The 12,073-nt window shown below is 42.1% G+C and overlaps 1 protein-coding gene across 12 annotated transcripts in view; it reads left to right on the top strand.

Annotated features, from left to right (window-relative positions):
* QKI (QKI, KH domain containing RNA binding) overlaps positions 1 to 12,073 on the top strand; it is a 302,149-nt gene that overhangs the window by 213,853 nt on the left and 76,223 nt on the right. For all 12 annotated transcript variants that reach the window (XR_004645072.1, XR_004645073.1, XM_034765256.1 and 9 more), the window contains one exon: positions 3,442 to 3,585. Coding sequence is in view for 10 of the 12 variants with exons in the window: in XM_034765256.1 (XP_034621147.1) it covers positions 3,442 to 3,585 (144 nt within the window). In the remaining 2 variants the exon portion in view is untranslated. The remainder of the gene's footprint in view (positions 1 to 3,441; positions 3,586 to 12,073) is intronic.

Here is a 12,073-nt window from a genome sequence, read left to right as displayed (position 1 = left end):
CAACCATAGACCCAGTTTTGACAGGCATTTGAAGAGCAGCGAGCCCCCCACATCACCATCCCCAGCCTCCTCTACCACCTTTGAGGGCCATCTTGCCCTATTCACCCACAACTGAGGCAAGATCACCATGGACTGTTGGGTACTGGAGAGCATACTGCACGGTTACTCTATCGAGTTTCTTACCTTCCCATCCTATTAGGGTCCCCTCGTGGGCACTTCCTGGGAATCTCTCGCATTGCAGCCTCCTTCAGCATGAAGCTGATGCCGTCCTGATGAAAGGTGCAATTGAACCAGTGCCTGACCCTTTTGTCAGCAATGGCTTCTACGCCCCATACTTTCTCATCCAAAAAAAGGGAGGAGGTCTCCATCCTTTACTCGATCTCCAACTACTCAACACCTTCATCAGGAAGTCAAGTGCCATATGGTGACACTTGCATTAATTATTCCCTCCCTTCCCCAGGGACCATAGTTTGCAGCCCTTGACATGAAAGACACATACTTCCACATTGACATCCATCCGGCCCACCGTAGGTTGCTTCACTTCATAACCACTACCAGTTCAGAGTTCTTCCCTTTGGCATTGCAACGGCCCCAAGGGTATTTACCAAAGTCTTCTCGATCATCATGGCCCAACTGTGTTCCCTTACTTAGATGACTGGCTACTGGTGACATCAACCCTCGCCAAAACTACGTCGACCCTCCGTGCTCTCTGCTTGCTCCTTGCCACTCTTGACATCTGTATGAATGAGGAGAAATATGTGCTTGTCCTGACGCAATCTATTTAATTGGGGCGTGCCTGGATTCCATGGGAGCGCAGGCCTTCCTCCCAGCAGACAGTTTCGCCATCCTGACGGCCCTCATGGCAGCCCTAAATCGAAATCCACGCACCGAAGTGCACTGCTGCCTCTGCCACCTCAGCCACATGGCGGCCTGCACCCATGTGACGCTGCATGCCCTCTTGAACATGTACTTTCTGGAATTGTGGCTCCTTTCTATCTGCAGACTCCACATCATCCACCTTGACACCATCCTGATTGTCCCATGCCCCATCCGGGCCGCCCTAGCTTGGTGGACTAATGCTGCCAAAGTGCTACTAGGCATCCCCTTCACCACTCCCACCCCCACAGCCACCATCACCATGGATGCCTCCCTAGCCCATTGGGGAGCCCACCTGGACAGACATGCTGCCCAACGGGCTTGGACACAGTTCAAAGCATGCTTGCACATCAATATTCTGGAGCTGCGAGCAGTCCACTTAGCCTGCCATGCGTTCCTGCCCCTCATCCGAGCCCAACACATTCAGCTCCTCTCCGACAATACCATTGCAGTGGCATACATAAACAGACAAGGGGGCACTGGGTCCCAGTCAGTGTGTGATGATTGTGTCCACCACAATGTCACACTCCACGTGGTATACCTCCCGGGGGCTCTGAACTCTCTGGCACACACGCTAAGCTTGACCTGGTTCCTCAATCAGGAGTAGGAACAATACAACCCCACTCTTCGCTCTATCTGCAGTGTTTGGGGCATCCCTCGCTGGAACCTCTTTGCCACTTGCAAAAACTGTTAAGTTCCCGCTCTACTGCTCCCAGGAGGTCGGGGGCACGATTCGCAAGGAGATGCTCTCTTCTTTCCATGGTGGAGTGGTCTCAGCTATGCCTTTCTCCTTGTTCCCCTCCTCCTTCAAATCCTGTGCAAGATCCACCACAACCAGGCCACAGTCATGGCAGTTCTGGTTTTCAGACCTGCTCAGACTCTCTGCCTGCCACCCAATCCGTCTCCCCACTCTGCCAGACCTCTTCACCCAGGACCGAGGCTGAGTTTGGCACCCTAACCCAAGCCCGCTTCGACTGACAGTCTGATTTTTGGATGGGGCTCACACATAGACAATGCCTGCTCAACATCTGTTTGGCAAATACTTATGCACAGCAAGGAAGATTCCACACAGGCGTGCTACATAGTGAAGTGGAAGCATTTCACCTACTGGGTGTAACATATCTGTCTCCTCCTTAAGGACATCTCCATCCCCACCATCCTGGACTATCTCTTAGAACTTAAGACTTCAGTCCTTGCCCCTAGCTCGGTCCGGGTCCACTTAGCAGTGCATAGTGCTTTCCTTCTGCCGGTGGATGGACACTTTCTTTACTCATCCCACCACCACCTGATTTCTCAGAGGGCTGTTGAACAACTTCCTACCAGTCCTTAAACTACCCCCACCCCTCCGAAACCTCAATCTTGTGCTCTCCATCCTCACCAGACCTCCCTTTGAGCCCCTTGCTACGTGCTCCCTTTCACACTTATCCCCTGGCACGACATCTGCTGAGCAGTGACCTGGCGCCCTGTACATACCTTCACAGCCCATTACTCCATCGACCAATGAGCAGCAGAAGGCAGTACCTCTTGCATCCTCGCACCCACCTCTAAGCTGATCACTTCCTGATACTCACCTGCATTTGGAATACACATGGGACCATCACTCAAAGATGAAGAGGTTACTTAGCTGGTAACTGGAGGTTCTTTGAGATGTGTAGTCCTTATTGGTATTCCATGACCCACCCACAATCCCCTCTGCTGCAGACTGGGCTAACCAGCGGTGACTGAAGGAGTGTTGCCCTGCATGGCCTCTTACAATCCCACCTGGAACATGAGGCAACGTATGCTGCACATGCAGGTCAACGGACACTGCTACTGAAAATTTCCAGCACATGGCGTGCATGCACATCCGCATTTGAAATATAAATAGAGATGATGCATCTTGAAGGACCTTTAGTTACAGGTACTTAAGTAATCTCTTATTTAACCAACAACGTGCTTCATCTGTTTAGACGCTGCTCTCTGGGGCCATTTAGGCATTCAAGTTTTTTTTTTTTTTTTTTTTTTGGTCCCCATCCTGCTCTTTCTCTATTCCATGTGCTGGAGGAAGGGGTTACTTGTTCTAAAAGAAATTTTATTCATTGCGGTGCTTGTTTTTTTTTTTTTTTTTTTAGTCTTACTCACTTTGCTGTTGTTTTAAACAAAAGATGAGCTCTGAAGAGGAGTTATTTTAGTAGTCAACTGGAAATTTTGCAGTTTTATATTTATGCCCTCCCATTCATGTCAACTTTTTTAATTGTTTGAAAATTGTAAGTAAATTTTAGTACTGTCTTAGGTTAAGGTTGTTTATTTTAAAAAACAAACAAAAAAAAACAAAACAAAAAAAACTTGTGTTCAGTTTTCAGATCTGCTCAGACTTTCCGCCCACCACCCAATCCGTCTCCCCACTCCGGAAACTCTTGTCATCTGTTGAAGGCACAATATGTTGTGATGGTCATTTTTTGTTTGGCTTTTTTAAACCCTAAAGACAAAAAGGGGTGATAAAGATTTTATGAATATACAGTAGCCAAGGAAATTCAATAATTTCCATGAGCCTTTGATTGAATTTATTTAATTTATTTATTTTAGGAGGAACAAAACAGAGGCAAGCCCAACTGGGAACACCTGAATGAAGATTTACATGTACTAATCACTGTGGAAGATGCTCAAAACAGAGCAGAAATCAAATTGAAGAGGGCTGTTGAAGAAGTGAAAAAATTACTGGTACCTGCAGTAAGTAATTACATTCAGATCTCTCCAAATTTTTGAGCTGTGACTTCTAAAGTACAGATTCCAAGTAACATTCCAGTAGAAAGAATAAGGCTGCAGTACAGAAAACAGTTTAAAAATATAGTTGTGAAAAATATATTTTGTAATGCCCCAGTTTTCTTAAAATTTAATTGGGATAGGTTGGGCAGGGGAGGGTGGAATTTGCAATAAATAAGGTTTAGGTTTTTTTCAGAGAGATTTTGATCTTTTTGTATGTGACATGATAAATGGAAATCTGATCCCATTAAGGGAATGCTAAGTAAAGTGTGCTGGAAGAAAATGTGATATGCTTTCATGTGTGTCTCTTCTATGAGAAGACTGGGTTTACTACTTTTAAGGGAAAATAGTAACTTTTCACTAAGCAATCACTCCATATCTCATCTCTGTCCTCCTCAAAGAAAACATGCACAACACCTTCAAAAGGCAAGCTCAGGAACTTAAATTTATAACACTCCTAGACACTAAAAAACATGGACTCAGTGGAGACATTGATTTTTATGGCTCATTCTAATAAATTTTAAGGAACAGGAGGGAAACTGAATTTTAGAATTAACAGGCTTTGTATGTATGAATATTATTTATTTCACTTAGATTTCATAACTTTAATGTTGAATTCCCTATATTTATGATACGTTCGCAATTGTTTTACTATTAGGACTCAGTGGTTTTTAGAAGGAACACCAAATAGATGATTAGCCTGGAAATGCAAAACGAGTTGACTATTAAAGACAGAATGTGGATCACAGTATTAGATATAAGATGACCAAGGTAAATCATGAAGGAAATAAGAGATGAATTTGCTCCTTATTTTAAGCCAAGCATAACTTGCGGGCAATGAATGAGTTATTTTTGCATACAATGAGCTGTTGAAGTAAGTAACTAATTTTCTTCCATGGTGCTGGCTAACACTTTTAGTTTTAAGTCTTAGTACTTCCATTATATAACATTATTTTCGGTTGTTTGAAGCTGTTAAATACTAGCTCTAAATTACTACTTAAATTAGAACAGTTTTCATAAAAATTTCTTCAATGCTTAATTGGCTATTTTAAGTTGTAAGAACACAGTCAACTTTTACATAACTTCCTATGGTCCTCCACTTACAAGTGATTGTACGTAAAATATTTTTTCCTATTTTTAGTCAACAAGTACCAGTAAAAGCTATCCCTTCTTATTCCAAAATGGTCTAATATTTTAATACTAAACACAAATATGTCATTTATCTGTGTAGCTCAGGCTTGAATTGGGAGGGTCCCAGAGCTCAAAGAATGCCTACACTGCAATTAAACAGCTCTGAGACTGAATTAGTTTGCATGGGCCAGCCACAGGTTTTTAATTGCAATGTAAACATACTTAAATGTTCATGTAGGCATGCCCCCTAAGCCTTTATGATGATGATTAGTATGTGATACATCAAGACTTGAGAAAATACTGTTGAGCTCCTTTCCCCAATGAGTGTGGGAGCATAAGCCATCACATTCTGCAGAAATTGACATTTCTCTTTTTTTAATTAAAATTCTAGCACTTAAGGTTGTAAAGTTAGTCTCACAAATGTGAAGCAAAACTCAATTGATGTCTCATTGTTTTCCTGCATCTGCACACGATGAGCCAGCCCTACTGCTTCTACTTATGGTCAGAGCTTTGTCGGGTATCAGTGGAATGAAATTAACAAGATTCCAATTAATTTCTCTGCTGCTATTTAAAGCCCTGTGGGCAGCCATCATGAAACTATCAAGAACTGTGTGAACTTCATACTGCAGCTTGGAAAAACTGAGACAGATCAGAGGCAGAGACTGGAGTTATTCGAGGGAAGCTCAAACACCCAGAAAGTATGTGTGTGATGTGGGAGAGAGCAGGGTGAGTGTAAAATAGCTTAGAGAGGTTTGGTGTAGTAGAGACTTGTCTGCAGGGAGCAGCCATTAGTCTCTGGAGGTGTTGGAGGAGATGGCTAGAGGGGAGTGGAACTTCACATTTATCAGTTTGCAAGCTAAAGGATTCCCTCCCACTCCCCCCCCCCCCAAAAAAAAAAAAAAGTGTCGGCTGTCCCCACTCTCCAAGTCAGCGTCTTGGGACAGCACAAAGGTAGAAATTCTAGCAGTCTTCCTTTTCCCAACAATTGGGGGTGACCTTTTCATTGCCCTTGGACCTTGCTAGTCCAATAATTTTCTCTTGTATCTACCTTTAGGTGGTTGGTTTAGTCCAAGAGTTCTTGACATGTTGAACAAATTTCTTAATGCACTCTACTGAGGTTTATTTCTTTTAACGATTCTGGAGCCTGTGCAGTGTAGTGTGTGTATCTGCATAGTTAGTAGTTATTGGTTAACTTTCAACCTACTTTTTTTACTACATTGTTAGTGTCTGTTCACCTAGCTATTGAAGAGTATATGAATTATTATGCTGTGTACTGGTCTTTGATGCAATGTCTGGATGCCATGGTTATGTTAAAGATGGAATGGAAGCTTTACATCTGGAATTCCTTGATTCCGCTATTGTTTTTTGTGTTAATTTGAAATATTCATATTGCAGTTTGAAGCTTTGTTGTATGTGTCTTAGACCTCACTATGACAATTTCGGTTCTTTTCTTGAAATCTTAACTTTTTCATCTTCAGTTCTTGGTTTTCTGTGATTAACTATTTATAAAAGAGAACCAGTTTCTTGTGTAGCTCAGCTTACTATGTCTAGTGGTTCTCTGTATTTTTCTGTTAATGTACCACATGGTCTACAGATTCTATCAGACAAGAAATTCGGAAATTTTCCTGTAGTTTGGCTAAAACTAAAAACATAGTTGTGGAGACATCAATAAAAGAATTGAAAGACATACATTAAAACATCTCTGAATTTTGAGAAGTTTGATAAATACCATAGAGAGATCTATTACAAAGAAAATAGACTTAAACTTGAGCAGAGGTAAAGCAGAATTCAGTTTTTTTAAATTTTATTGTACCCCTACAGTCTATCCAAGAGGGAGACTTCTTATGCTCCATCAGTCTCAAGAATGTGTACCTTAATATCCCCACTTGCCTAGTTTAGTGGCATTCAAACAGGTTATCTCTGGGGGTTATACCGAGGTCTTCTAGATGGTACATCAACTCATCTAGATATTTGCCTGGTTTTACAACAAGCAACATAGAAAATCAATTCAAACGAAAATTTTATACAGACAATGACTTGTTTACACTGCTCTATATACTATGCCCTGAAATGTAAGTACAATATTTATTTTCCAATTGATTTATTTTATAATTATATGGTAAAAATGAAAAAGTAAGCAGTTTTTCACTAATAGTGTGCTGTGACACTTTTGAATTTGTCTGATTTTGTAAGCAAGTAATTTTTAAGTGAGGTGAAACTTGGAGTACACGAAACGCATCAGATTACTGAAAAGGGCAGTAGTCTGGGAAGATTGAGAACCACTGGCCTAGCTCATGGGCAGTTCCTCCATTTTGTTCTTGAGGATTCCCTTTTCAATTCATCAGTCTGCCCTTTGAAGAACCTGGGCTGAACAGAGATCAATGTCCCTGTGCCTTGGCAGCATATCTTTGCAGTTTATCTTCAGAAAGAGTATGCATACAGTTTAGGAGCAGTCTGATTCATCAATCAATTCCTCTTCTTGAGGAGTGGAGTCTGAACCCCTATGTACTTCAATTAATCTTTAAATTTGGCACCCCAGGATAGGTGTGTTTGCTACAACCAGTTCTGGCAAGTTTCCTTGATTCTGCTCATGGGCACACGAGTCATTTATCTGGAGCACAAAATTGGTGCTGCTACCCTCCTATTTTTCCTCCCAAGAGTGGAAAGTCAGGAAGTACAAGGCAGGGGTGAGCTTGCTTGCTCTTTGATGGTATCATCTCCATTGGTTTTCAGACCTCTTGAATCCAGGAATGATGTGGTGATGATCTTTCCCTGAGATTCCCAAGCCTTTCTCAGGGATTAATATTTCACTTCGAACCCAGCCTTCTCAAGCTAACAGCATGAAGACTGTACTCACAATCACTTTCTAGATGAGACACTCTGAGGTGGCAAGGTGAAAATTACTCACTGGTAATTTCCTTTGTTCTCTTTTCTGTCATCCTACACCCCACCTTCATCCCCTTTGAAGAAAAGTGCCACTGTCTCTGTATCTCTATTTACTGTAAAACTTTGGAAGTATCTAACTGAAGAGGGATAGGCTTGACTGGTGGTTGCTCCGAGCTAAGTTTAAAATACGATACATAAATGACAGTTACACAATGTTATCCACCAACGGACAACTTTAACAATATTCGCAAGCATGACATCTGCTTAGTAATGGGGGAGCTTTAATGCCAAAGTTCAAGATGGTGACAATAGAATGGAGAAAGCAGTGGGGAAGCACAGCCTTGGTTCCCAAAATCAGAATAGTGAAAGACTGAGAGAACTGTGCCTGACATTAGGGGCCATAATTGTGGAACACGGTTAAAAAGTAACTGGGAGTTCTCCAGACTGGGTCACTAGGAACCAGATTGAGTGTGTGTATAGGAAGAAAATTTAGATAAATTCTCCAGAACATCAGAGCACACAGTTGAACTGATATCAGCAATGACCACAATTTATCTGTGGCAAGGCTGAAGATCAAACTTGAAAAACAACCCTCCCTCCCCCAAAAGTAAGAAGAAAATAGACAGCAAAAGTTAAACAGACTACACATTACAACAGCAATTTGAAATTGAAGTGGAGGAACAGATTTCAGATGTTACAGCTATACCATATACTTATATAGATTCTTATACTGCTTTGATCACTGCTTGGGTTCAGTTTCAGCCAGCTGTTCTTAATCCATGAGCTGATCTCGTTCAAGCAGAAGCTCATCTTCGTGATAGTGGTGTGGTTGTATTTGGTGAAAAGTAGGTACAGCTGCGTATCCTCTGCATATTGCTGGCATTTGAGTCCATGTAATCTGACCAGTTCGCCTAGTAGTTGCATGTAGATATTGAAAAGAGCTGGAGAGAGATCCTTGTGGAACTCCACAATTGAAGGATCTAGTGAAGGAGGTGTAATTTCCCATTCATTGAGTGCATCTCTCCAAGGAAGACTCTCACAATTTTAGAACATTACCCTGGATCCCTGGACTTAGATCCGACACAGGAAGTCATATCATATACGGTCCTTTCTGCATGGCAGTGTCATGGAGGCCTCAATAACTAGCTGGTTTCCAGACAAACGAACTTGAAGTCTGCATAAACAAGGATGTGTGGAATTGTGTGAAAGAAAGGAAACAAGCAAAAGCAATCATCAATTCCCCAAACACCTCCAGAAAAAGCATTTGGTTTGGGGCAGGGGAGAAGGAGTGTAAAACAAAAGAAAAAGTAGTAAAAAGCAGCACACAAAAAGAGATGAGAAAATACATGGATGTCCTCGCCAAAGAAGCTGATGAGGCCGCTGAGAGAGGTGATAGTAATGCACGAAAGAGGTAATAGTAAAGCACTTTTCCAACACAACAAGGTGCTAGCTGGTAAGTTTATACCAACTAGATGGCCTATTAAGAATAAACAAGGAAAAACCTGAACAACAGAAAAAGAACAAACAAAGCAGTTGGCAGAACAACATCACAACAAACTATTGATTTTTTTGACAAAGAAATTGAACATCTAGAACTAGACATTGTAACATTTCACTTCACGAAGTGAAAAACACAATAGAAAGTTAAAACTTGAAGATCAAGTCACTGGGGAAATGTTAAAAGATAGTGGTGATGAGACTATTGATAAAAATCAGCAAACTTCTCAAAAAAGTATGGGACTAGGAAATGTTTCCAGAACAATGGAAAATGGCATTATAGTCAAAATACCAAAAAAGAGACCTAAGCAATTGCAGTCACTGGTGAAGTGTTACATTCCTTTCAGTGATACTGCAAAGGACTGCCTGTCCTCTTAAGCAGAATAAAGGAAGCCATTGAGTCGAAGCTAAAGGAAAAACAAACTGGATTTCATCCCATAAGATTCACATGTTCAGATTTTCACCCTAAAAATAGTCATCGGAGAGCATCAAATGGCAAAAAACACTTCAAGAACTTCAAGATGTTCCAGAGTAAATTGTGATGGAGGTTGACAAGTGCCTTTCTTAAAATCTATAAAGTGATAATGGTATGCCAACAAAATAATTACCTTAACTTGATAGAAAGCCTTGATGATATTAAACACAGACTTGAGCAAATGGTTTAATATAAACACTGGTTTCAAACAAGGCTACATTCTTCTTCCTCTTCAGTTTGGCATTTCCATTGGCATCATTATGAGAAGAAATGTAGATAGATACAACACAGGCATCCTGTGATTTAACACATTAGAATATTCAGATTTTAAGGATGGTGTAGCTCTTCTAACTGACACTCAACCAACATGCAAGCAAAGAGCAAAAAATTGTCCAGCATCGCAAGAAAGACGGTTAATAATCAGTTATGAAAAAACTGAGATTCCCCACTTCCCCAAGAACTCTCAATATAAAAGGAAATAATGTCACAAATTGGTAAGGGAGCAGCAGTATTCCCCAAATTAAACAAGTCTTTATCATAAATCTATAACTTAAAGACTACCTTATGATGTTATTTCCACCTTAACATAGAATCATAGAAATGTAGGGCTGCAAGGGACCTTGAAAAGTCAAGTCCAGCCCCTGGGACAGGTGTTTTAAGTTCTTAAGAACCTCCAATGATGGGGATTCCGCAACCTCCCTTGGAAGCCTATTTCAGACCTTAACTACTTTATAAGTAAATAGTTTTTTTTCCTAATATCTAACCTAAATCTCACTTGCTACAGATTAAGTCCCACTACTTGTTTTATTTTCAATGGCCATGAAGAACAATTGATCACTGTTCTCTGCATAACAGCACTTTACATATTTGAAGACTGTTCTCTGTTTTCTTAAGACTAAATATGCCCAAGTTTATTTTAACTTTTCCTCATAGGTCAGGTTTTCTAAACTTTCTAATTTTTTTTGTTGCTCTGAACTGTCTCGAATTTGTCCACATTTTTCCTAAAGTGTAGCACCCAGAATTGGAGACAGCACTACAGCTGAGGCCTCCCCAGTGCCAAGTAGAGCAGGATAATTACCTCCTGTCTTTCATACGACACTCCCATTAATAAACCCCAGAATATTATCAGCCTTTTTAGTAACTCCATCACACTGTTCACTCGTATTCAATTTGTGATCTGTTATAACCCAGATCCTTGTCAGCAGTACTATCGCCTAGCCATCAGCAGCTGCTTCCAGACCATAGAAGCAGGAATATAATGGCATAGAGGCATGTCCTCTGGGTGGTGGATGTTGGAACCCAGAAGCATTGCACTGAATACTATGGAATAAAGGTGCCATGAACCAACAGTATTTAGGAGAAGGAAAACTGTTTTCAAACCTGGGCAGACAGACCTCACTTAGCTCTCTTTAGGCAAGTCTGTCTATGAGAAGGAAAACTCTTCAGTTCCAAACAGGCCAAGCTCCTCAGCCTTGGAAAGCAAGCAGAATAGGGTAGAACCACTGATACCTGGTCCTAGCAGGCCAGGGCTATGACATGGCATTCCCATGAGCTAGATGGGGTGGATTGGTCTAACAAGCCATTACATCTGAAACTCACTTGTTATAGAAACAGTACAGTAAATCAAGCTGACTACCGTATATACTCGTTCATAAGCTGAATTTTTTTAGTAAAAAAGGAAGCACCAGAGAAGGGGGTCGGCTTATGAACAGGTATAGAGAGGGAGAGGTGGGACACAGCCCCTCCCCACAACAGAGGGAGCAAGGAGAAGGCAGCAGAGCCAGAAGGGAAGAGGCGGTGCCAGAGTGTCTCCGCTTCTGGCCACGCTTCTCTCCCCCCAGCCTCCAAAGCAGCTGCAGCTCCGGGGCTGGCAGGCTCCGGTCTGGCCTGCCAGAGCAGGCTGCAGCCACGCTGCCCAGCCTGCTGGAGGAGTGTCCATCCTCCCCTGGCCCTCCCCAGATAAGGTGGGAAGGGATGGGATGGGGAGTGTGAGGGTCCTGGGCTAGGGGTGGGTCATGTGGGGGGTGGTCACAAAAAATTTCCTCACCACTTGCTGTCCCAGCCCATCAGGATAAGCCGCTGGTGCGCCGGGACACTTTGTTTACTTAGGTTTACCTCCGTGCCTGCAGACGCTCAAGGTAAACAAACTATTTCGGCCCACCAGCGGCTTATCCTGATGGCTCGGGAGCCAAAGTTTGCTGACCCCTGAATTATAGGGTCGGCGTATGAACGTGTTATAAAAAATTTCCTTTTTTACTTATCCATCTGGGGGGGGAGGGAGGGGTCGGCTTATAAACAAACCGGCTTATGATCAAGTATATACGGTATATAGATTATGACCCAGGATCACACCTAACAAATGGAAACGGTCATGGATTTCGGTTAACGGCTATTGAAAGCTTGAATGTTAACTCTGTTCACTACAAGCTAGGCTGAGCTAGTAGTGGAGGAGTTAATCAAGTTACA

Source organism: Trachemys scripta, chromosome 3, assembly GCF_013100865.1.
Source record: "Trachemys scripta elegans isolate TJP31775 chromosome 3, CAS_Tse_1.0, whole genome shotgun sequence".
In the NCBI taxonomy this organism is placed as follows: domain Eukaryota; kingdom Metazoa; phylum Chordata; order Testudines; family Emydidae; genus Trachemys; species Trachemys scripta.
The sequence above is the reverse complement of the archived record's forward strand: the minus strand, read 5'-3'. Positions and strand labels throughout refer to the sequence as shown.